The sequence below is a fragment of the Nicotiana sylvestris genome, chromosome 8 (genome assembly GCF_000393655.2).
Source record: "Nicotiana sylvestris chromosome 8, ASM39365v2, whole genome shotgun sequence".
NCBI lineage: Eukaryota > Viridiplantae > Streptophyta > Magnoliopsida > Solanales > Solanaceae > Nicotiana > Nicotiana sylvestris.
In genome coordinates this window covers 5,725,814-5,751,621 of record NC_091064.1, presented here as the reverse complement: position 1 = coordinate 5,751,621, position 25,808 = coordinate 5,725,814, and the positions used below count along the sequence as shown (strand labels likewise).

Sequence of the window (25,808 nt, the reverse complement as noted above, 5' to 3'; positions counted from 1 at the left end):
TGAAAAATTACCATTTGCATTATTGGGATACCGCACTACTGTTCGCACTTCAGTAGGAGCAACTCCTTATTTGTTGGTATATGGCACTGAAGCAGTAATTCCTGCAGAAGTTGAGATTCCTTCCCTTCGGATCATCGCCGAAGCAAAGATTGATGATGATGAATGGGTCAAAACCCGTCTGGAACAGTTAAACTTGATTGATAAAAAATGATTGACCGCAGTATGCCATGGTCAATTATATCAAAGAAGAATAGAAAGAGCATACAACAAAAAGGTGCGTCCCCGGAAGTTTGAAGTAGGTCAGCATGTGCTGAAACGTATTTTTCCACATCAGGTTGAAGCAAAAGGCAAATTTGCCCCGAATTGGCAAGGACCATTCATTGTGACCAGAGTATTATCGAATGGTGCACTATGCTTAACAGACATTGAGGGCAAATGCATAGACATGGCGATCAATTCTGACGCGGTAAAGAGATATTATGCATAAAATTCTTGAATGTTTGTATTTAGCATTATTTCGAAGATTGGAATGACAAAAGCAATTTATTCTGCTATCCAAACACTATACGCTTTGTTTTCCCCCTTTGAGCCATACTTGTTTCTTTCTTACCCTCTCTTGGAATCAATGAAAATCAAATATGAAAAAAAAAAAATCAAACCACTATTATTGTAGTGAACTACTTTTGACCTGATTCCTCAAAGAAGGATACGTAGGCGCCTCACGGCTCGGGTCATAGGGTGCACAATATACATAATGTGCACAAAAAGTTATGTCAAGCAACCCCAATCAAAAATTGGGGCAGAGAAACTGTATTGCAAATAAGAGAAAGATTCCAAGAGTTGTAATTTTTAACCCATACCAAAGCTATTTAACTTTTAATACCTTTTCCATTTCTAACCCCATACCAAAAAGACCTTTCGATCAATCTTAGAAAAATGCTGAGTCAAGCAAATAAAGATAGCTCATAACACTCTGGTACAAACAAGAAAAGAAAGTAAAAATGAGAGAGTCTTATAGGTGAAAACCCACACGGGCACCATAAGGCGACGAAAGTTGAGAGAAAAGTAAAATGAGAGAGTCTTATTGGTGAAAACCTTCGTGGGCACCATAAGGCGAAAAGGAAGTGAGAAATGAACAAATGAGGAAAGTTTATCGGTGAAAACTCTTTAAGACGTTACAAGTCCAACAGGTCTGTGAAATGAAAAATGAAGTTGGGTTATGGAAATTTTGGCAAAAACAAAAATGAGACAATTGAAAGGAGATTGATTAAAAGACTGGGTTGATTAATCCGAAATGCATACCCTGATCATTGGTGCCAGTAACTCCAATCAGATAAGTTTTTATTCTTTCTCCAACAGTCATCCAAACTTGGATTTTTCTTTTCATTCTATAATTGTCGAAATCAGCGTGTTTCGTTACTAATAATCTTACTTTTCTAAAAAAGTTTTGAGATAAGTTTTATTCCAAACAAATAAGAAGGAATGTCAAGGTATACTACCAAGATTCAAGGTTACAAAATACAGCCACGAAAGGTGGGAGATAAAAGATATGGGTATAAGAAAGGGTGAAATCGAAAGTGGATCAGCAAAGTCAGAAGGGACATATGATTACAGTTAAAAGGGTTTGAAGGAAAACATACAGAGGGGAATCCTATAGTCAAGGATCAATTACAAGAACAAAACAGTCTTTTCAACCATTCCAAAGCAATAAAGAGAGACGAAGAGAAGCCTCACCATCGGCAAGAATGCCCCAATTAACCACCCTGCTTTAAACTAACAAAGTTTTCTTTGATTTAAAACAAGGGCAAATACAATATCTGTGTCGGGAAATACCTGGTAAAGAAGAAGTCAGTCGTCCACCTGGAGAATGAGGATGAGAAAAAGAAGTCAGGCGTCCACCTGGAGAATGAGGATGAAGAATTGAAGAAGTCAGGCGTCCACCTGGAGAATGATGATGAAGAAATTGAAGAAGTCAGGCGTCCACCTGGAGAATGAGGATGAGAATTGAAGAAGTCAGACGTCCACCTGGAGAATGAGGATGAGAATTAAAGAAGTCAGGCGTCCACCTGGAGAATGAGGATAAGAAGAATTGAAGAAGTCAGGCGTCCACCTGGAGAATGAGGATGAGAAAAAGAAGTTAGGCGTCCACCTGGAGAATGAGGATGAAGAAAAGAAGAAGTCAGGCGTCCACCTGGAGAATGAGGATGAAGAAAAGAAGAAGTCAGGCGTCCACCTGGAGAATGAGGATGAGAAAAGAAGAAGTCAGGCGTCCACCTGGAGAATAAGGATAAGAAGAATTGAAGAAGTCAGGCGTCCACCTGGAGAATGAGGATGAGAAAAAGAAGTCAGGCGTCCACCTGGAGAATGAAGATGAAGAAAAGAAGAAGTCAGGCGTCCACCTGGAGAATGAGGATGAAGAAAAGAAGAAGTCAGGCGTCCACCTGGAGAATGAGGATGAGAAAAGAAGAAGTCAGGCGTCCACCTGGAGAATGAGGATAAGAAGAAATTGAAGAAGTCAGGCGTCCACCTGGAGAATGAGGACAAAGAAAAGAAGAAGTTAGGCGTCCACCTGGAGAATGAGGATGAGAATTGAAGAAGTCAGGCGTCCACCTGGAGAATGAGGATGAGAATTGAAGAAGTCAGGCGTCCACCTGGAGAATGAGGACAAAGAAAAGAAGAAGTCAGGCGTCCACCTGGAGAATGAGGATGAGAATTAAAGAAGTCAGGCGTCCACCTGGAGAATGAGGATGAAGAATTAAAGAAGTCAGGCATCCACCTGGAGAATGAGGATGAGAATTAAAGAAGTCAGGCGTCCACCTGGAGAATGAGGATGAAGAATTAAAGAAATCAGGCGTCCACCTGGAGAATGAGGATGAGAATTAAAGAAATCAGGCGTCCACCTGGAGAATGAGGATGAGAAAAAGAAGAAGTCAGGCGTCCACCTGGAGAATGAGGATGAGAAAAGAAGAAGTCAGGCGTCCACCTGGAGAATGAGGATGAGAAAAAGAAGAAGTCAGGCGTCCACCTGGAGAATGAGGATGAGAAAAAGAAGAAGTCAGGCGTCCACCTTGGAGAATGAGGATGAGAAAAAGAAGAAGTCAGGCGTCCACCTGGAGAATGAGGATGAAGAATTAAAGAAGTCAGGCGTCCACCTGGAGAATGAGGATGAGAATTGAAGAAGTCAGGCGTCCACCTGGAGAACGAGGATGAGAATTGAAGAAGTCAGGCGTCCACCTGGAGAATGAGGACAAAAAAAAGAAGAAGTCAGGCGTCCACCTGGAGAATGAGGATGAGAATTGAAGAAGTCAGGCGTCCACTTGGAGAATGAGGACAAAGAAAAGAAGAAGTCAGGCGTCCACCTGGAGAATGAGGATGAAGAATTAAAGAAGTCAGGCGTCCACCTGGAGAATGAGGATGAGAAAAAGAAGTCAGGCGTCCGCCTGGAGAATGAGGATGAAGAATTAAAGAAGTCAGGCGTCCACCTGGAGAATGAGGATGAGAAAAGAAGAAGTCAGGCGTCCACCTGGAGAATGAGGATGAAGAAAGAAAAGAAGCAGTCAAGGCACCCACCTGAAGAACGAGGGAATGAAATTGAAGTGTTGAAATCAAAAGCCCGCTCATATGAAAAAGGAGCACACTTAGAATCAATAAAGCAGAGGAGTCCAACAGAATCCCCAGCAAGAAACAACAAGAGTTCCAAAAGGAATACGGAATAAGCCAAATGCCCAAGAGTCACCAAGATATCAAGACAACAAGAAACGCAAGGGCATGATCTAGATAAGATTTTTATAATTCATGTACCATAGTCTAGTTTAGCTTTTTGTATTTCCTTTAAAGTAAGGTGTAATAAGGAGGTCAGCAAGCAGTAAAAACAGCACGAAGCAGCAGTAACATCACAGTCCCACGGTAGTCCCAGCTACCCAAAATTCCCGAACTACATTGACCTGATTCCTTTATAGCCAAGGATATGTAGGAAACCTTTGAAGCAGAGGTTCGGTCAAATATTTCTAAAAAATGCTTCCCACGGAATATTCGAACGGGCAAAAATCGCTCGTATCCGCTCACTTTATCTTTGCACGAAAACTCTTCGAGTTTCCGCACAAAGAGGGGCAGCTGTGAGCACGTGATTTTTGCCTTACGAAAACTACTCCAAAATAAAATCAAAAAATAAAATAAATTTCTTTTACTGTGTAATTTTTGAATTTGCGTGGTGTTAAATATTTGTGTTATGACCATAAATGTTTACTTTGTCATAAATAAAATGAAAAATAAAATAAAATACATGTTGCATGCATATAGGATTTAATTATGCATTTAAAAGATAATTTAAATAAAATCACAAAAATATGCAATAGTTCTATTTTAAATATTCCACTGTGTGATTGATGTTTTGTCTATGTGTTAAATAATTGTTATAGAATAATTAATATATTTTTTGCGAAGTTAGATTTATTTTATAATTAAAAATTTAAATTAGAAAAAATGAAAAAAAAACAATAATACATATACACAAAATCGGACCTGGATTAAAATCCAGGCCCAAATCGAATTAATTCCCCCTCACAGCCCAATCCAAACCAACTTGTCCGGTCCAACTCATGAGTAAATCCAAACGACGACGTTTGGTCACACTCCATCAAGGACCGTTGGATTAAATCAATCCAATGGCTGATATCCCTTACCCTTACCCGCAACCCGTAACCCGACCCATTGACCCGATTCAGTCCGACCCCAACGTTAAACCAAACGACGTCGTTTGGTTAAGTGAGTTGATCCTGGCCCTTCATTCTATCTAATCCAACGGACAATATCAATCCACCCCACCCCTATATAAGTCCCAAGCCCTACCCCGGCCCCAAACTAAGCACCCCCCTCCTACACTGTTCATCATCGTCCCCCAAACCCCCACTCCTAACCCTAGCCGCCCTAGGATCCCACCGCCTGAAACCCGGCGGCATCAACGCCGCCGGTCACCAAAATAACACCCTAGAACCCCCTGAACATCCTCTACACGAATCTGACCTTAGTTTCCTTCAAATCAGGCCCCAACTCTTCGAATCTTAAATCGAAGGTTGGCCTGAAAACCTTATCTTCTCCGATGACCTCCAAAATAACACCACAGTTTCTCCTAAATTCCCTCACCAAGGATCTGTTAGTTGCATGGTTCGAATCATACTGGAACTACTCGAATCTTCATTTGAAGATTCGAGTACAACCTGACCTTATCCCAACCTACTTCAAACTCACACCAGTTACCCCCCTGACCTCCCTCGTGCCTAGAACATCTTTGGTTTCCCTCGAATCTAACCAGAAATGAGTAAATCCCAAATCGAACTTTCAAGAACCCTAAAAATACCAGACTTTTGGATTCTGTCCAGATTGAATAAAGATTGAGGTTTAATCGACCTTAGTCGAAGTATTTTCAGTGGAAAATACTTCGACTAAGGTCTGTTTGATTTCAAACAAAATCCAAATCCAAGTCGAGTTGAGTTCAGTTGAATTTAAAGGTTCAGAGGTAATTTCTGTTTCTTATGTGCATTCTATGTGTATTCTATGTTCGTTTCATTAGTTTGTTTAATTTTTCATAATTTTCTAGTCAAATTTTGTTATACTGTCCCCTACCCGTCAACTTGATTCTAAATGTGAATTGTTTCTGTTGATTGTGATTATGTACAATGTGTGTAATCGACTCGACTAAGTTCGTCGATTAGTTATATCATAAATCCTGCTTCTGAAAATGTTGACTGAAATAACCTGTTTTGGATGGATTATTTTGCTATAATCAGTTAATTAGTTATTGTTAATCAGTTGGTTCTTGTTTAATAAATCCATCAAATGGACGTTATATGTGTGTTGTTTTCTGAACATTAAGTTCAGAACATTGTCAATATATTGACAATGCTCCTGTTTGTTTGATCTTAGTTCAAAAGCTGAGTTCAGTTGAATTATTAGGCTGAATTCAGTATAATGTTGTTATGATATTAGGTTTAATTTCAATTTCACAAATGTTGGTTAGATACCATTGTGTTAGAAAAGTGCATTCTCAGTCAAGATTCAGTCCAGAACTTGATAGGATTGATTATAGCTGTTTAATTCAGAAGGATAATCGATTCTGAACAATTTTTAAAATCTGTTTTGCAACATATTCTGATTTTAGTTTAAGGGCTGTAATTACAGAAGGATTTCAGGTTTATTTTAGAATGAAACAGTAGGGTAATGTGATAGTGTGCTTTCAATAATATGATAGTGGCTATAATTTAAGTAATAATGGGGAACAAGGGATAATGGGGCTGCTGAAAAACAGGATAAATAGCACTTAGTTTTAAATTATTCAAAAGTAGTTTTAATGGAAAAACTTTCTGATTTTTAAAGGAGAAAAGGGTCCATCCAGCACTAAAAGAAAGGGGGCATACCTGTATAAATACAGGGACAGATTTAAAAGGAAGGGGATCAGTTTTCAGAAAAAGGGAGTTTGGAGAGATTTTGAAAGAAAAAAATCTGATTTATCAGTGAGACAGAAAACAGAATTTAGGAGACTTTAAGAGTTTTCAGAGAGAGAGAGAGAGACATACAGAGAAGAAATATAAAATTTGAGAAAGGAAAATCAAGCAGAAACAGAAATCTGAAAAAGGAAGATAGAAAGAAAGGAAAACAGAAATATTAAACAGAATTCTACATCGGAAGTTAGTATTGAAGCTGATTCTGTGTTTTGAAATTGAAAGCTTTTTCAGTCTACTTTGTTTTAAGTCTCAAAAATCAGAAATATTACTCTTTGTATTAAATCTGTCCGGATTTGTTCGATATCATTGTTCAGTTAAAAATCTGAAATTTCTTAAAAGTATTGTCACTGTGCATTTGGGTTCCTCGGGTCTTATTATTGCTCAAATCTGTGGGAATACTGGTATTTTGCTGTTTTGTTACTGCTGCAACTGCTGAAACTTACTTCTTCTACCTCCATTTCCAGGTACATATCCTTTTAAATTCTATGTTGGAAAGAGATTCAGTATGACGGATAAATGAAGCTTGAATTGTAATAATATCTTTATTCATTTGAGCTCTTTAATTAAAAATTCAGTTTTGTTTCTGGATCAAATAAGTAGTATATGTTGATAGGATGACTGTAAGTTAAATATCTTTTATTGAAGACTGTATAAGTGTTGTAACAAGGTTAATTTTCTAAATTTTCATTAAAGTATAGTTGTGATTAAGATTGTCAAGGTAGGAAACATGGCATAAAGTGGGCCATTATTTAAATTTTATGGTGTTGTTAGTTAAGTAAAGAGTAATGTAGAAATATCAAGAAAACTACATTACTAACTCTTGTTGTTAAATAAGGTTAAGATGGTATTGATGGTATATTTTTATAAAGATAATAGATGTGTGTATAAACGTTGGTGAAAGGTGATATGATATAGCTTGTTACGATGTTAAAACGTTATGAATGTTTACGACATACAGTTAGGTTGCATGTAAGGTAATTTTATTGAATTAACTTGTATAATAACTCCTTTCCTATAAACTCGATGCCTATCTACCTTCATAAAACAAATTGACCAAATAATTAGGCCTATTAGATTAAAAGCGAGTATATGAGAATGAAACGAGATGTATAAGCACCAATTGCAACACTTTATATCAATGGTAATTAGAAATAGAATTTGTTAGTTTCATATACAATTTATTCTTTGGCATACATATATATGTTGTATTTGCTAAAAATCAAATTTTTATCCTTTCGCTGAGAATTTGAATAGTCTTGGGATGAACATAATTAATACTCGGAAATTATAGTCAACGGGCAATATTTAAAAAATTGTGAATTTCTTTTAAAAGAATTTAAAGACATCCCTTGAATATGAATTTCTCAGTATTTTCATATAAAATGTGTAGATACAACAAACAATTTGTGAAAAAATCCCTAATATCATTACAAATATTTTGCGCAATTAGGGATACGTTCGCGTACCTTGATTATATTTTTAAAAGCAAAATTCGGATTATGCGTACGCGCAATTTCGGGCGAATATTTAATAAAAGGATTTTTTCAAAGGCGTTAAATTAATTTCATAAAAACCTGCGATGTGCGGTTCAATATTTAAGAAAAACAAATATTCTTGATTCAACACAATCTCGAAAAATGATTGCTTAATAAATATATTATCAAAAGTTATTGTGTACACGTACGCGTGACACAATTCCGTATTTTTTTAATTTATAACACGAATATACGTATGCGTAATTCGATTCAAAGAAGGGTCCTTAATCACAATAAGTAAAAGCGGTAGAAAAATCACGTAACAAAAAGTATTTAATAAAAATCAAGATAATTAAGCCAATAATAAAAACAGTTAAGCGACCGTGCTAGAACCACGGAATTCGGAAATGCCTAACACCTTCTTCCGGATTAACAGAATTCCTTACTCAGGATTTCTGGTTCGCAGAATAATAAACAAAGTCATATTCTCCTCGATTCAGGGATTAAAAATTGGTGACTTGGGACGCCTTAAAATTCCCAGGTGGCGACTCTAAAATAATTAAATTTCGTTTCGACTGTCCTTTAATTGGAGAAAACTCCCCACGCGCCCCGCGGACGCGGTAAAAAGGAGGTGCGACATCTAGTAACCAAGCTTAAGGTCAAACTGTCTGCATGGGCCATAAATTTTATGGTTGAAAGTGCTGATGACACCACAAATCTACCATATGGTATGGTTATCACTCTTCTTTTGGAAGCCCGCAATATCTCTATCTCAGAATATCCTTTTGTCTCTGTCACCAAATCTTACAACTCTAGAGCCTTTGCCAGTATGGGGTATGTGCGTGTTAAGGGTTCCTGGGTAAAGAAACAAGAGGGAGAAATCAAGAATGTTCAATCTGATTCAAAGGTCAAAGCCACTGGTTCCCATCATACTATAAGTGATCATGATCTTGTAGAAAAATTGTTTGCCATTGACAATATGCTGGCCATCAACAAGGACCTTTTTGCTGCAACTCAATTAACTGTTGGGGACATTCATGGCCATCTCCAAAGAGACAGGGTCCGATGTTTCGAAGATAAGGGTCAAAATTCTTAAGTTGACAGAAAATACAGTCAAAGCCTTCAAAGAAGTATATGACTGGATTGATGGGGTGTCAGGTTTAGCAAATGCCAGCTTTGATCGTCTGAAGGAGGCGATTTGCAACACTTTCACTTATTTCTTGCGTTGTTAGTTGTGGATATTTTAGACAATATTTTTTTGCTGTTTTGGACTGGATAACCAGTCGTTGGATTTTTTTTTTGTTATTTTTGCGAACTCTGCATGCCTATAACTACCTATATTTGCCTAAATTGCTTGCCTATGTCTGCTTTATTTTATACATGTATATATCCCCTTGTTGCTGATGCCAAAAAGGAGGAGAAAAGGTTAATTATAGTGCATGTCAAATAGTAACACTTGTTGAGGGGGAGTCGACTGCAGCATATGAGGTTACAAACGCAACACAAACAACAACACCTTTTGTGGGGGAGTCGACTACAACAAAACAAGCACCAACTATAACATAGAAGTAAACTGCTTTTATATGTTATTTTGTCATCATCAAAAAAGGGCAATTGTTAAATATAAGTTTCAGTGATGAAAAATAACATATTACGAGGAATAAAACGAAGGACTCAAGAAACTCTATTATTCAAGTATGGAAGAAATCGAGAAAGGAAGACGTAAAAGAATTAAGGAAAAGATCTGTCAACGAAAGAAAGTAAGGAAGGATAATGATTGAAGCGACAATGATTGAAGAAAAACTCCAGAAGCAAAGCAAAGGAAAGCTATCAAAGATTAGAGACGGAAAAGGAAGAAGCAACGAAAAATCTGAAAGAAGAATTAATCAAGGATTTGATAGCAGATTGACGGAGGATGTTATAGGAAGATCCCAAATTAAAGAAAAACAAGATCGCGAATCTATACACTGGAGATTCCTCCATCAACGGAAGACTGTTAAAGCCCGGAATCAAGGGATCTAATTTTGATTTCTCAAATAACAAAAAGATTTGCTTAGCGGAGGAAAAGTCTATCCAGACCACAAGTCAAGGCAAATCAACGGAAGCTCCACCTTATTCTTGAAAAGAATCACTCAACGATTTCTTTCAAGGATCAACTCCCTGGGTCTGTAATCTCTCGAGATTCACATCAATCAAGAGTCATGAAGACCTCACGAAGTATATATACATATGTACCAATCTTGAAGCGGGCGTACTCTAAACGAACCATTGTCACTCTTTTTGTTGTACTCCAAACAAGCATTGTAGTTTTTTTAGACCCACTGTGTAATTAGCGAGAGAAAAAAAAAAGATATACACTGGTGAGACATTGTATCAAGAAGCGAGATGTGACATGGTGATTAAGCTGTTGGTGTAAAGCTACATCAACGCTCTTGTAATCGAGAAACTTCAAATATTGAAAGAGAACACCCTTGCAACCCAAGGGGACTGGACGTAGGATTCACATTGAATCCGAACCAGTATAAAAATCCTGGTGTTTTTAATTCTTGTATTTTATTTTTACTTTACTTATATTATGTTCTTACTTTTAGTCGACTAATTGATAAACTAGTCAACTGTTTTAAATACAAAAAGAAAAATCGACAATTCATCCCCTATTGTAGTTTCAATATTTACTGCTAAAAGAATCGACAATGCGTGGCCATTAAACTACTAAGCCAAACTCTTTACTAGTCAAGATAACGGCCCCCTTTCTTATTCTTTTCCTCTCTCCACGTTTTTCAGTTCTAATTTTTTGGTTGTTATCCTTAGAATATGACACAAATGTAGGACAAAAGTAGGTTTTGGTTTTAATCAGATGATAATGACCATTAAAAATGAATCTTGAATTTCACTTTCATTGATGAAAAGGCACCACCAAATAATTAAAGCATCCGAAATTCGCATGCATAGTTGCTATAGTTGTTTTTTTTGTTTCCCGCTTAGTATTCGGTATCTATTTTGGAACCCGATTTGTGCTGAAAAATCTCTTTTAAGGGATAATTCGCTCTCTACCAAGATGATTTTATACTTATAGCTCGAACATGAGATCTCTTGTTAGAGAACGACGATTTCGTACTTATAATACGAGACCACTTGTTCGAGAAAGGTGATTTTATACTCATAGTTCGAACTCAAAATTTTTAGTGGGGGAGTACATACAACACATACCACAATGTTTATTTTGATTAAAAATTGGGGTGCCCCTCGTTCACAGGTACTGCAATCTAGTAGACTAAAAACAGTACAAGGTGAGAGAGTCCACGACATAATAAGTCTGTCCAATAAGAGATAAATGTAATCAAGTACTTGTATAAAAGCAACCATATGAACAAGGTACGTACAGTCCCATATGCCACTTTCCTATCCGTTTAGGGGTCCATCTTTCCCATGTTAGTACAAGCATCCTATGAAATTTGTTTAACAATTATACTCAAGTTGTACTACACTATTAGAAGTTCTTTAAATACTAACTAAAAAAATCGACCAACTTTGATCGGTTATGACCAATTACCGACAAAAACGCTGTCAAATACGCTTGAACGGTATTTTGATGGTTGTTTTAATATACCGACCAAAGTTAGTCGGAATATTGCAAAACAAAACCGACCAAAGTTGGTCGGTATTTTAATTATGTAATCAAAAAATTCACCATCCGGGAATCGAACCGGGGTGTGTACTATGACAGGATACTATTCTACCACTAGACCATTGGTGCAGTTTGTTTTAAGATTGTCCTTTTTTTTTTAATTTATTTATACTCTTTAATTGTATTTTCGCACGAAAATAACCGACCGAAGTTGGTCGGTTTTTTAAAATGACCGGCCGAATTTACCGACCAAAGTTGGTCGATTTTTTTAATATTAATTTTTATTTTATTTTAATTGCAAAAACAGACCAAAGTTGGTCAGTTTCTTGAAAATTAAATTTCGTGGGACTCAAAAATAGTTTCCCGCATTTTTGCGCCAAAGAAAACCGGCCGACCAACTTTTGAGCCCCGCATTTTTGCTGAACTCAAAAATAGTTTCCTGTATTTTTAGCGCCAAAGTTGGTCGGTTTCGTAAAAAAATAAATTAAAAATTAAAATATTTTAAAAAACCGACCAACTTTGCTCGGTTTTTCCCCGGTTTTTGACCGGCTAAAGTTGGTCGGTTTTTCTTGGTCGGTTTTTGCCGAATTTCTAGTAGTGCTAGTTACTTACACTCTTTATATAATTGTGTTTTCACGCGATATAACTTTTAGCGATTTAGGTTTTTCTTTCCCCTTTTTTTCATCTGGATCTGAAATTTACTGACTCGACTAGTCGAGATTTGTCCGAATAGGTCCAACCTTGCTATAGCTCATGACCTGGTATATATCAGTGTAGTCGTTGGTACAGTGGTCGACCTTTTGAGTGCCTTCTTCAATATTCTTCTGAGAAGCTTTTTACGACTATAATATAAAGTAACGCGGGTTGTTCATCTTTCAAAACTTAACTACTTCTTCAAAAGCCAAAGTAATGGTGAACTGCACTCCGTTTTACGGCTGCAATACTTACTAATATTTATTATAAAGCAGGTGAAGTGCTCCTTGTTGAAAGATTTGAGAGTCCGAACCAAAAACCTCTGATTAAGAGTGAAGAATTTTCGCTCATCCTACATGCTCGCGGGTGGTTACGCCTTAGGTATAGTAATCCCTAATAAGGAACAATCGACTTGGGCTTTAATAGCATAACTGCCTGAAAGAGTATGGCCTTTTACAAGTAAAGATAGAGATGAAAATTAAGCATATTAAGATTGTTGATCCAGTTGGGATGATAGTAGGAGATCCTTTGCTTTGGTGTTATCTAATCTATCTATCAAGATCAACGCGAACAATCAAAACGTGCAGTCTGATGCACAAAGTATTTTATATTTATGCAGGATTTAGAGAAGGGCCGCACTCAAAGGGATGTGATGTAGGCAGCTCTATCCTAATGTATGCACTCGTGGCTGCTTCTGCACGGCTCGAATCCGTGCCTATAGGCCACAAGAAAACAATTTTACCGTTGATCCAAGACTCCCTTCCCCCAAACAATCAAAACAAAAGATAAAAAGTTAGAAGATTAATTAGCATATCTCTATCCAATAAGCAAGAGATCATATTCCCAAAATCCCTCAATCCAAATAAAAGACTTTTAACCTACAATGAAATAATCCTAATATTTACTACATTATACTAAGTAATATATTATCATTAAAGTTAAAGTTATCTATTAATAAGCGATCACAAGATAATATTTAAAGGGAATCTCTTCCATCCTGTGCTTCAAATCTCTGTGTCTTCCCAGTGTTCTTTTTCAGAATCCCTGTACATTCAACAATGCAGTAATATTCAGTCAAAAAATGAACAATAACAAAGTGACTAGCAAATTTAACTAAAAACTCCCAACCCTAGAAGAAAGTATCGCTTTTTTACCTCGAAACAAGTGATATTTTGTTCACGAGAATGAATCCAAGTTCACATGAGAATAAATCAATTGAGAACCAGTATATTTTGTCCAATACAGAACAGAAGAAAAAAGACTGATAAAAAGGAATTTCAAGAATCAAAAAGTTTTAAAAATCATGTACAAAGAGAACTAATAAATAACAAGTTTAACTTGTATACACTAATAATGTGAAAATAAATAAATTATATAATATCAACATAGTTCACTCCAAAATTTAGGAGAGAAGTCTTGTCGTAACCGGTAAAGTTGATGCCCTTGGCGTAACCGTAAAGTTATTGTCATGTGACCAGGAGGTTACGGGTTCGAGCCTTAAAAAAAGTCTCTTGCATAAATGCAAGGTAGTATTGCGTAATTAGGGGTGTGCATTCGAATCGGTTTATCGATAAATCGAATCGATTATTTGTTATCGATTTAACGATTTCAAAATTTTTCTTATCGAGTTATCGATTTCGATTTCGATTTTGTCCTCTTCGGTTATCGGTTTATCGATAAACCGATAAGATATACTAAATTTTTTTCCCCTTATTCTATAATACCCTTTCCTTTACCCTAAGTCCCTAACCCTATTATTTCATCTGCCACATTTAAGGAATGATCATATTTAAAGCTCAAGGGAATGAAGTTCAAATTAATGAAAAATAGAATTAGCCGTGATGATGTATTTTATTTTTTTATACCGTTGGAGTGTTGATGGCATACATTTGATCCCTTATTTTAGTTTTGTTGCATGTGTTTGTTGACACAATTTTTATGTTATAACGTCTTATTTTGGCTTCTTTTTGTCCATATTAGTTAGGCGTGTTTATAGCAATATACTTTCCGTGGAATCCCGCAAATTTTTTTATTGGTGTAATCGATAACCGAATCGATAGGTCCCAAAAATCGATAAATCGAAATCAACACCTTATTGAAACGATAATGATAAACATATGTACAAATCGATAATCGATAAGTAATTATCGATAAGGGTCAAAATCGAATCGATAAGTCGAATGCACACCCAATGCGTATAATAGACCCTCGTGGTACGGCCCTTCTCTAAACCTCGCACATATATAGATGGAGCTTAGTGCACCGGACTTCCGTTTAGTTCATTTCAAAATTTAATCTTCACTTAGCACTTTTGAAATTATGTGTTCAAATTTTAGTATTTGTTGAAGATTAATGAGTTTTCATCATGTCAAAAATACTGATAGTTTATAGGCTTCATCGGCATCTAACTTAGTAGGCGTTTATCCATGAATTCCAAAATAAATTTTTAAATTTGGAATTTTACTAAAATTTGAATTGAAGATGAAGTTGTGTCTGGTTATAATTTTTGCAACATGTTTGACTGTATTTTTTTGCAAAACCATGAAATATAATTTATACCCCATAACTTGTAAAGAATATCAAAACCGTCCCAATTTAATTATACTACTTGAAATAAACAATCAAACATGCTATTGTTTAGCAACATGGTAGTCGTCACAAGAAAATAGTTCACTATCCGCTGCAGTAGCTTCATCTGATAGTTGAGGGGAAACAAGTGGGTAGTTGTAGGTTAATAATTGATGGGGTCATTTTATAAATTTTAAAAGTATATGATAAATTTATAAAATTAAAAACTAGTGAAAATCCATTGTCAATTGAAAACCTGGTAAGAACCAATTTTTCAAATATGAAAATGCATTTTCAAGTGAATAACCAAACATTGTTTTCAATTTTTTATTTTTTTTTGGAAAAAAGCAAAAATTTTGTATGTCCAAACGGGCTCTTAATGTAATTTAACAAATTGTAACAATAATCAAATGCTTATTTTTCATATAATATTGAAAGTAGCCAAAAAGAAAAATAGAGCAAAAAGATGAGTCAAGAATTACCATGTGGTTTACAATGAGGTGGATCTTCAAAAAGTGAAAGAGAAAGTTGTTTATGAGCCAAACCAATATCAAGAATTATAAGACCAGAATTTGGATCATCAACACTAATTCCTTTAACTGGTAGCCACACAAAAAGCTCTTCTTGTGAAAGTCCATGAACTCCAGTAAGACAACCATAAGTTAAATTAGCTTTAACATAACTTTCATAAAAGGCCATAGTATCAAATTTTGTCAAACAAGGGCCATTTAAGAAAACTTCAAGAAGGCCATTTGATGAAAAATTGTAAGATTTTACTTCTTTTGGGAGAAGACCAGCTGGTAAGCCTTTGGATTTGAGGAGATCATGAATGGACATGGGTTGAGAAAGTGGAAAAGAGAAGAAAAAGAAGAAGAGTAAAAGAAATGGAAACTGATAATATTGAAGGAAAGCCATGAATGAAGGAAATTATGAGAAAGAAATTTTTGGTTTTTAAGGAAATGAGAAGGGAGTTTTGGGATATAGAAAGACTTTTTTTTTTTTTTTACTATTTTTTTTTTCTTTTTTCAAACCGGTTTTGAAAACACTTTTCGAGGGGAGAGTCTATAGAAAATAATTTATCTACCTCGCACAAGATAGGGATAATTTCTGCTTGCACTTCACCCTCCTCAAATCCTATGTGTAGAATTACACTAGGCATATTGTTGTTGTTGGTGGTGGTGGTGGTGGTGGTGTCAGTTAGAGGTGTTCATGGTTCAGTTTGAGTCGGTTTTTCCCTAAAAAAAAAAATCAAATCAAGTAAGTCGATTTTTCAGATATTGGAACCAAACCAAACCAATTGAATCAGTTTTTTATCGATTCGGTTTATATTGGTTTTTCGATTTTTTTCGATTATTTATCGAATTTTTTCTTAAATATGAGACATACACTACCAAACGCATATTCCGGCGACTACATTTTCAACGTAACACTATCAAATCAATTGCTCTTTGAGAAATCTATTACTTTCAAGATATATTGATGATAATTGAATCAAATGGTGATGAATAATTTAAGTACTCAGTTAAAGATTGATTACTTTTAACATGAAGTAAATTCTTGTACTTAGTAAAAGAAAACTACCAATCAAACTAGAATGTAAAGACAAATAATTAGATTATTATAATAGCAAAGAACTAGACTAAAAATACAAATGACTAATACGTACCATAAAATTGTAGAAACTTTATATAAAAATATACATGTATATAGGTATAATAATAAATTTAAGTAGCTACTTTTATAATCGGTTTGGTTTGGATTTTTTCGGTTTAGTTTTGATTAAAACTAAAACCAAACTAAATTTGATCAGTTTTTATAATTCAAAACCAAAACCAAACCAAACCTAAAAATATCAATTTTTTGGTGGTTTAGTTCAATTTTCGATTTGGTTCGGTTTTTCGGGTTCTTATGAACACCCCTAGTGTCAGTCTTAAATTATACGCACCTTGATTAGTTTTGGTTATCTATTATTTTTATTCGGTATAAGTATTGAGTAACTCTAGTAGAAGCGTAAAATTTATGAGTTTTGAATTTGACATCAAATTCATAATTCATTTTAATTATAAGATTCGTAATTAATTATCTACATATGTTTAATGAATGTCCGACTATAAATAAGTAAAAAATATTGTATTGTACAAACTCATAGCTAATATTATAGCTCCGTTCCTGAATTGGTTACCAAAGGAAAGGAAGAAAGTCTGTTTAAACAAGAGAGGCGAAGAGGAATTTTTTAGTAAGTTTGCATTTAGTCGTTGGGGACAAAGGGCATATGATTGATTTGACTTCATTTGTCTGTCTTTACTGCTCCCTTCATTCCAATTTATACGAACCAATTTGACTGAGCACGAAGTTTAAGAAAAAAGAGAAAACTTTTGATCTTGTGGTGTAAAATAAGACACATATATTTTGTGTGGTTATAAATCATTGTGTAAAGGTAAATTGTTTCTAAATAAGAAAAGAGATCATTCTTTTTAGCACGGACTAAAAAGGAAATAGGTTCACATAAATTCAAACGGAGGGACTAATATTTCTTTCTTTTACATGATACACTTTTTAAATTGTGTATTTTTTATTTTATACTACTAATATATCTTCTTTTGCGTGATATATATATATATATATATATATAATGTGAAATTAAAGTGGATTTGTTGTTGTTAGATATTACGGTAGTACTTATTTTTTACTATCGCTATTAATATTTTAAATTTCAAGATCGATTATTCATTGTCATATAAAGTGAGACATATGAATTGCATTATTTTGTATTATCACATCTAAGGGTGTACATAGGTAGGGTTGGTTCGAATTTTGCAATTATCAACTAAATCAATCGTGTCGGGTTATTAAATATAAAGACCAAACCAAACCAAACCAATAAAACTCGGGGTTTTCAATCTCGATTTTTCTCGGGTTTTCGGGTTATTCGAGTTTTTTTTCCAGGTTTTTTCCGTTAAAATCTTCGTAGCACAAAACATATAACTTGTTCTCAAAATATTTATTTAATTCTAGTAAGATACAACTATATAAGGTATTTTCCAAGAAAATAATACAAAATTTGAGATGTGCCATGGCATTATCCTAAAATATTCAACAATAAAGACAATAAAATTATGTAATATAAATATTGCTAATTAGAAAGCCATAATAAAAATAAACATAATCTAAAAGTACTAAGTCATGCTAAAATAAGTAGACTAATAAGAGAGTATTAATTACATGACTAAACGCTAAAGAAAAATAAAAATAGGTTATGCATTTTTATCTAAATTATTGCAAAATAAAAAATAAATATTCAATACATTGTCATTCGTAGTATTGAATTGAATGTCTTTTTTTAGCATTAGTATTGATTTGATTTTGGTTTTGGCTTTTGTTAGCATTATTTAAGTTACTAATATTAATGGCTATAAAACTTAATGGAACATTCAAAAGTTCTAAATCCAACCTTGAAATAATACCTTAGAAGATAAAATTATGAAAAAGTTTAAGAAATATTTATAAATTACATCACAATAAGTATATTTGTATATTAAATATATCTAAAATTTCTATATATGCAATGTCGGATTGGTTTGGTTTCGGTTTGACTTTCTTTAGTTAAAACCAAACCAAACCAATTATGGTCGGGGGGTTTTTCCCAACACCAAACCAAATCAAACCAAACCATAGTCGGGCTTTTTTTCCCGATTTGACTCGGATTATCGAATTGATGCGGTTTGTCGGTTTCCTTTGTACCCCTAATATAATGCTTTATGTTGGTGCATTATTACAAAGTTCAAGAAACATAAATATCTTATTATTAGTATCATGGAGCATTACAAATAGTCAACACTAATGTTATTTTGCGAAAGTGAAAACAACTAAGAGTAACTATATTTGTTTGGATTGGCTTTTAAGCTGGTCAAATCAAATTTTAAATTTTTTTTTTAATTTTTTTTGTATTTGACAAAGTTAAAAGTGCTTAAAATAAGTTATAAATGACTTAAAACAAGCCAAAAGTAATAAGTTGGGTAGCCTCAAAGGAACTTCTAATCTAATTTGAATTTGGTTTGCTATAGGTTATCAGTTACCTAGAGCAAACCATTTTCAAATTAAAGCCATTTTTGGATTAAATTTGATACAGAAAAAGAGGTTATGCTCCTACCTGATTAGAATCTAAATGTTGAACTACACAAAGAATTTTTACATTAAATTTAATTTATCTTTTAATCATCATGTTTTAAGATACTTAGTTAGAGATAATGAGATATAATTCATGGGGAGTGTAAGCCTAAATTTTTTATAATATAGGATGTATAAGTGTTTAATTTAAAAGACAATGAATGATATTTGAAATTGAGTCAAATATAGGGGGTGTTTAGTGTAATATTATCGCAGATGGTTTATAAGTCGCATTCAGGAAATGCAATTCCTAAGCCGCATACAGCTGCGATTATTTGAACTAGAAATAGAGTCGCTAATTCGGCTTTCCTTGACGGCGAAAGACGCGATCTTGCTTCTTTCCTTCTCTTTCTCCGGCGAACCAAATCGCCGTCCGTTCCTTTCTCCGGCAAAATCCAGTTGGTAAGCTCATCCCTTTCACTTGATTACTCTCTTTTCTGTATTGCTAAAACAAATTTTGAACCTTTCATTTTCACTTCTTTTTGTTAACTCTCCTGCATAAACAAAGCATCAAATCCATTTTGTATTATTAGTTTGTGAATCTTACAGTTAACATGTCTATTATTAATCGATTGTTAAAAGTTGGAATATTCATAATTATATTTATCATTCAAGTTGAAACAGTGCAATTTTGGCAAAGTCTGGAAGCTTTGAACCGCCCCAGGTCATAAAATTAAATTATTATTAGCATGGCACTAGGAATTGATTTTTGGGGGGGGGGGGGGATCCTGCAATGGCAGAGCGGTCTTATAGCATGTTTAGCTAAGCTTCTAAAATGTGCTTTTTCTGAAAGTACTTTTGAAGTGTAGGTTTGTATTTGGCTTATCAATTGGAAAAACACAATATTAGACGAGCAAAGTATAAAGAAATAAACGCACAAATAGCTCTTGGTTTGTGTCAAGGGGATTCAACATCCTTTATATACATAAAAATTAATTTTGACCTTGTAAATACAGTGTAATATTTCGATGATGAACCCCATTCCACCCCCTTTGTTCCGTCCCTGGCAGCCCGGTGCATTAAGCTCCGGCTATACGTGGGGTCCGGAGAAGGGGCATACCACATTGGGTAGCCTTGGCGGAGCCAGGATCTTATAGCATGTTTAGCTAAGCTTCTAAAATGTGCTTTTTCTGAAAGTACTTTTGAAGTGTAGGTTTGTATTTGGCTTATCAATTAGAAAAACACAATATTAGACTAGCAAAGTATAAAGAAATAAATGCACAAATAGCTCTTGGTTTGTGTAGGGATTCAACATCCTTTATATACATCAAAATTAATTTTGACCTTGTAAATACAGTATAATATTTCGATGATGAACCCCATTCCACCCCCTTTGTTCCGTCTCTGGCAGCCCGGTGCATTAAGCTCCGGCTATTCGTGGGTCCGGACAAGGGGCATACCACATTGGGTAGCCTTGCTTTGCGTTTCTACAAGAGGCTGTTTCCGCGGCTTGCATACATGACCTTCTAGTCATATGGCCGCAACTTTTACCATTGCGTCAAGGCTTCCCTTCTGGGAATTGATTGGCCAACTACTATCCGTGATTCAAACTAAGACAAACATTTGTTGCATAAGTTATCTTGTTCCAACCTTCATCAACAAGGCTTTTGTAACTTACAGAGGAGGAGTACAATCATGAAATCCTTAGTGTGGAAAAGGGTTTCTATCTTTTTTCGAATTATTTCTACTATCTCGACTTGTTGGCTTGAAAACATGCTGCTTTTATTCTCCTTTTGTTTCCTGGAAAGATCAGACTCAAAATATTCTAGAGAGCTGAGTTGTGATTTTGACTTGCCACTTGATATTGTCATTAACTGTGTCTATACATAAGCTATAGATATTAACTGTGTCTTAATTCTTGTTATACCGCTGGCATTTACCGTGTTTTAGGATCAGGCTGATGCCTAGAACCTTGCAATATCTGAAGGGGTTAATCATCTAATGCTTTCGACATCAAGCACTTGCAATTGTATAATAGGTTTTCCTAAAATGACATCTGACTACAAAGGTTGTATTCACTTTCCATCTGGTTCTTCTTTCCTTTTTCATTTGTTATGGATGGTGTGATGAATAGTTTTCTTCTTGCGTGTAATGTCTTATCTCACAGGAAAAGCTATTGTGCTTATGGGTGTTAGCGGAGCTGGAAAATCGTAAGGTTTTAAGTACCTTCTAAGTTAGTTTCTTGCTGCTTCCTGTTGTTGCATGACCCTCAGTTAACCAAAAGAGCTGTGGAGGTCATTGATTTTAAACTGTGTGGGGATTCAAGCTAGACCTTAACAAAGAACTTCAGAATGTAGAAGCAGAATACCTCTTAGTATAATTAAAAGGAAATATGACTTGGATCAGCTTTATGTATAACATGATACTCAATGGTTTACCCTTCCTAGGGAACCTTTTCTCAAAGAACTTGAAACTTATTTAAATATGTTATTCCAATTTGATAGACAGTGGAACGATTTAACTTTGAAGTTCCAATTATTCATGTTTTCAGTTTTGCTTTTAACTAATTCTTATGCATGCTGGTCAGGACAATTGGTCAGATGCTTGGAAGAGCTGTTAATGGCCGCTTTCTTGATGCCGATGATTATCACTCTGAGTCTAACAAAGGTAAGGATTATGATCATGTGTTCATAAATCTAATCATAAGCTGATCAATATAAGAACATATTCCCAAGGGTGCATTGAATGATGATTTACATGACCAAACAGAGAAGATGCGGAATGGGATCCCTCTTGCCGATGAAGATCGCGTTCCATGGCTTGAAACACTACGAGATGTGCTGAGAAGAGGCTTAGCTGACAACGAAGTGCCGATTCTGGCTTGCTCAGCTCTGCAAAAGCGGTACAGGGAAATCCTTAGATCTGCGGACCCAAATTATGAACCAGGTTCTTATGCAAGTGTTGTTAAATTCGTGTTGCTGGATGTTGGGGCTGAAGTGCTTGCCGCTCGGCTGGAAAAGAGAGCAGCTGAGGGTAAGCATTTCATGCCTGCAAAGCTCTTGCAGACCCAACTGGATTTGCTTCAGATTGATGAAGCAGAAGGGGTATTTAAGATTGATGCTACATTGGATCCTGACAACATAGTGAAAATTGTACAAACATTTGTCATCTGATAGACCCAATTAAATATGAATTATTTTTTAAAAAAAAATTGTGGTAAACAGAATCCTTATAGCAGTAATACGTATTTTGTTTATGCATTTGTGATAGCCACCAAGTCATACTTCTGAACGAAGATAAGCAAATTAGATGAAATGAAGTAACGATCTTCCCCTTCTAATAGAGTTGTGACTATAGCAAAAGCAAAGAGATGACGACACTTGAGTTCTGTTATTATTTATTCCATGGATAAGGAAAAAGCTAAGAAAGGCTTTACGACTTGTCTCTTTTGCTTGATTTCTTTTTTTTTTTCTTTTTTTCTTTTTTAATTTATCGTCCTACAGTTGAAGAGCTTATGAATCTCTAGTTTTGCTAAAGCCGATTAAGTGAAGTGTATTTTTGTTTTCAGCTTGCCATATGAAAGGTCTTAATAGAGTGTCCATGAATATAAATTCATAGTACATTTACTAGTTTATTTCCCATTTGTACTCATTTGAAATAATTTTTGCTAATGGAGTAAATTCTTTTCAGTTGGTCAACAGTCTGTTATCTACCTCTCCCTTTTATTCCACAGGACCACATGGCAGAATTAGTAGATCAATCTACTTTATACAGAATCTGTAAATAAAGAACATGTATCGATAGGAACCAGCACGCCTCTTCAAGAGACTTGATTTTATTATTTTGCTAAAATAATCCACAAAAATAGTTGTTCTTTTCTGCATTGGGAATGAAGCTACCAGTAGAAGGAATTGAAGCTAGCCATTCAATTCATGTTGTTCCATTGCCTGTGGCCAGGAACCCAATTTGGACATGTTTGACTGAAGTGGCTGGACACGACCCTCGAATTCAATAGCTCAACAAGGGGTGCAAATCTCACGCACCGAGGTGTCTTGTATTGGTCTATGGAAGCGCCTAAGCTAACACAGTAGTCCATGAGCTTGTCGAAAGTCCCAATTTCCACTATCCTGATTTCCAGAGGCCCGATGGATTTGTCAGATGCACGCCCCTGGCGGTAGACGCTGTCTAAAGATTCTTCAATAGTGAGGCAACAATCTTCAACGACTGAAGGAGGAATTGGGGTAGAGATATTTATACTGAGCTCCCAGAATAGGACATAGTGGCCGGGAATGTTTGCAGTATCAGCATAGCTGGTGTACTCGGTTACATGTGCATCAAATGGCATCAGATTGCGCACTGCATTTTCCACTGCATTTTGTAGCTCAACTTCATCAGTCTTGTCCGAATCAATGCTCAAGATTACATTTTCCCGGCAAACAAAAGTGAACTGAGGTGTGTTGTTCTTGTATCCAGCAACCCGAAGCACATCACCCACCCTGTATCTATAGAGTCCTGAAATGGCACAAATTCAAGCAAAGTTAAGCATTAGCAGACATGTCGGTCAGACAAATGGAAAAAATAAATGATTCAAGAGCATCTTATTTGGCACTTGAAAATACCAGAATATGTGGTAACAACAAGCTCGTACTCCTGGCCAATCTTGACATCAACCAAATCGACCAATTGTTGCTGTTCTTTCTCATTAGGCGACTCGGACATGGAGATAGAATTGGGGACGTCATTGCTTCTGTGAATTTGTGAGAACTCAAAATAGCCCATGGTGGGAATGAGGGTGTAAGAGACTTCACTGGACTTACAAAAGGGGTTCAAGTTGATTCCAAAGGGGCATTCTGAGGAAGCATACATGGTAGAGACAAGAGGGAGGCCGTTGCTGTAATAATCAAGGGTTGGTATATACTGTGACATGCTTCCGGTTACAATAACATCCACATACTTGGTATTAGGCCACAACCTAGTGATGATCCCTTTCCATGAATCTTTACTGCATTCAGCCTCGATGAAATCAGCCAACTCTGGGTCAGTTTTGAGGATTTTCATCACTGCCTCTCTGACTGACAGATCTGTAATTTGGGGGTTAATGGTTCCCATTCGGATATCGTTGCAAAGTAGAGACCAGTGCTTTTCTAGGAACCGAATGGCACGGATGAAGCCAGATGCAAAGTACGAGCCGAGCCGGAGGACTTCTTTGTTTTGGCAGAGGCCACAAAGCATTTGGGAATACATGCTTTGGTAAGTGTCTGGGCAGAGAATGGTTTCAGCTGGACTAGTGTAGTTTGCGTAGGGGCTAAGACGCCTGTTGCTGAAATAAGGACTCTTGTAAATACTTGTTAAAACAGGGCGAGCTGGTAATCCTCCTGGAGTCTTGGCTTCAGACTTTATGGACAAGAAATACATTCCTTTGCCCTTTTCCAAATCTGGAACAGATTGACTTATCACAGACATCATCAAGCCGTGAAGCTGTAATCTCCTCCCGAGCTCTTCCTGAATTGTTGGCATCAGTTTTCTCTCCCCTCCAGACGTCCCAGAACTGCCCAACAAAATTGTCTTTTAGCAAAAATGAAAGACAAAGGATTGACATGCAAGAAAAGAAAAGCTTAATGAGAGACAGAATGTGAATTGTGTACTTTATATTAGTACACTATTTGAGACGGGGAAGAAAAAAAGTACAAACCTTGTCAAGAATTCAGAGATGGGTTGAGAGCTGAAGATTGGAGATTTATCACCATTTGCTATACGGTTGATATCAGGCTGAATATCTTCGTAGGTAATGACAGGTATGACTTTCTTAAATGTCTCTCTATCAGTTTGACCATTGAAATTATGACGCTGCAAGTACTCAACATTAGCATTCCTCGAGAGGATTTCAGCAAGAACTCTCTTTTGGACCTCGTCAACATTGGTTGTGACCTCCTCAATGAACTGAAGAGCCTTCTTGTTGTCCTCTGCGATACTACAATCAGTGGCTTTCTTTGGGCTGTTTGGTGCCTCAGACATAGTTCTTTCCATATTAGCAGAGACCTGCAACTGTTTCACCTTAGGTTGTGTGTATCAGTGAGTCCACACAGAGACTGTGGGAAGGATGAGTCAAGATTTGTTATAAGGTGAATAAATTGTGTATTAGGTGTGTTTGGGGGTAGACCAAGGTAGAATTTTCCTTATAAAGAGGACGTTTTGGGCAAGTCAAAGCTGAGACGGATGGAATCTATTGACTATGGGTTCAACGGAACTCAGTAGTTATTTGTAAATATATCACAACTAAGGTAGAGTTTTCTTTATAAAGAGGACATTTTGGGCAAGTCAAAGCTGAGACGGATGGAATCTATTGACTATGGGTTCAGCTGAACTCAGTAGTTATTTGTAAATATATCACAACTAAGGTAGAGCTTTCTTTATAAAGAGGACGTTTTGGGCGAGTTAAAGCTGAGACAGATGGAGTCTATTGACTATGGGTTCAACTGAATTCAGTATTTACTTGTAAATGTATCACGTGCGTCCTTTCGTCAGTTTGTCTTTGATAGTTGAAAACATGTGCCACTGACCTTCAAAACACTCAACTTTAATGGCACATATAATTTGCTTTTTTTATAATTGTGACTTATGTGCACTGATTTAGATGCAAGTGGTGATATTTATATTATTGTGTATAAGGTAAGTAATTCTTGTTGACATTGTGCTGTTACTTCGGATCCAGATCTAGTCTGGATTTTTGAGCTACAATACTTGATTTATTTCCGACGATAATTACTATGTTAAACTGTGATTTTTCTATGTAGTGACAAAAATTCTAGTCCTGAGTTAATAATATTTTTTTTTTAA

General features: G+C 35.7%; 3 protein-coding genes across 3 annotated transcripts; 1 reads left to right on the top strand and 2 right to left on the bottom strand.

Moving 5' to 3' along the window:
- Nucleotides 1-13,087: 13,087 nt before the first annotated feature.
- On the bottom strand, nucleotides 13,088-15,819 carry LOC104238312 (uncharacterized). Its single transcript, XM_009792637.2, has 2 exons — nucleotides 15,347-15,819; nucleotides 13,088-13,340 (listed from the first exon to the last, which is right to left on the bottom strand). The coding sequence occupies exons 1-2, from the start codon at nucleotides 15,777-15,779 to the stop codon at nucleotides 13,273-13,275; spliced, it is 501 nt and encodes a 166-aa protein (XP_009790939.1). The 5' UTR covers nucleotides 15,780-15,819; the 3' UTR covers nucleotides 13,088-13,272.
- Nucleotides 15,820-19,295: 3,476 nt separating this feature from the next.
- Nucleotides 19,296-22,231, top strand: LOC104238314 (gluconokinase). Its single transcript, XM_009792639.2, has 5 exons — nucleotides 19,296-19,433; nucleotides 20,922-21,039; nucleotides 21,139-21,181; nucleotides 21,559-21,638; nucleotides 21,741-22,231. The coding sequence occupies exons 2-5, from the start codon at nucleotides 20,973-20,975 to the stop codon at nucleotides 22,142-22,144; spliced, it is 594 nt and encodes a 197-aa protein (XP_009790941.1). The 5' UTR covers nucleotides 19,296-19,433; nucleotides 20,922-20,972; the 3' UTR covers nucleotides 22,145-22,231.
- A 535-nt stretch (nucleotides 22,232-22,766) lies between these two features.
- LOC104238313 (indole-3-acetic acid-amido synthetase GH3.6-like) lies at nucleotides 22,767-24,986 on the bottom strand. Its single transcript, XM_009792638.2, has 3 exons — nucleotides 24,664-24,986; nucleotides 23,591-24,519; nucleotides 22,767-23,483 (listed from the first exon to the last, which is right to left on the bottom strand). The coding sequence occupies exons 1-3, from the start codon at nucleotides 24,984-24,986 to the stop codon at nucleotides 22,897-22,899; spliced, it is 1,839 nt and encodes a 612-aa protein (XP_009790940.2). The 3' UTR covers nucleotides 22,767-22,896.
- Between the last annotated feature and the right edge of the window lie 822 nt (nucleotides 24,987-25,808).

Coding starts and splice junctions, on each gene's coding strand:
- LOC104238312 (XM_009792637.2), bottom strand. CDS start 15,779: ATGGCTTTCCTTCAATATTATCAGTTTCCATTTCTTTTACTCTTCTTC. Junction 13,341..15,346: donor ACCTCATTGTAAACCACATG/GTAATTCTTGAC, acceptor TTGAATGTACAG/GGATTCTGAAAAAGAACACT.
- LOC104238314 (XM_009792639.2), top strand. CDS start 20,973: ATGCTTTCGACATCAAGCACTTGCAATTGTATAATAGGTTTTCCTAAA. Junction 21,182..21,558: donor GTTAGCGGAGCTGGAAAATC/GTAAGGTTTTAA, acceptor CATGCTGGTCAG/GACAATTGGTCAGATGCTTG. Junction 21,639..21,740: donor TCACTCTGAGTCTAACAAAG/GTAAGGATTATG, acceptor ATGACCAAACAG/AGAAGATGCGGAATGGGATC.
- LOC104238313 (XM_009792638.2), bottom strand. CDS start 24,986: ATGTCTGAGGCACCAAACAGCCCAAAGAAAGCCACTGATTGTAGTATC. Junction 24,520..24,663: donor ATCTCTGAATTCTTGACAAG/GTTTGTACTTTT, acceptor TTTGTTGGGCAG/TTCTGGGACGTCTGGAGGGG. Junction 23,484..23,590: donor TGTTGTTACCACATATTCTG/GTATTTTCAAGT, acceptor GTGCCATTTCAG/GACTCTATAGATACAGGGTG.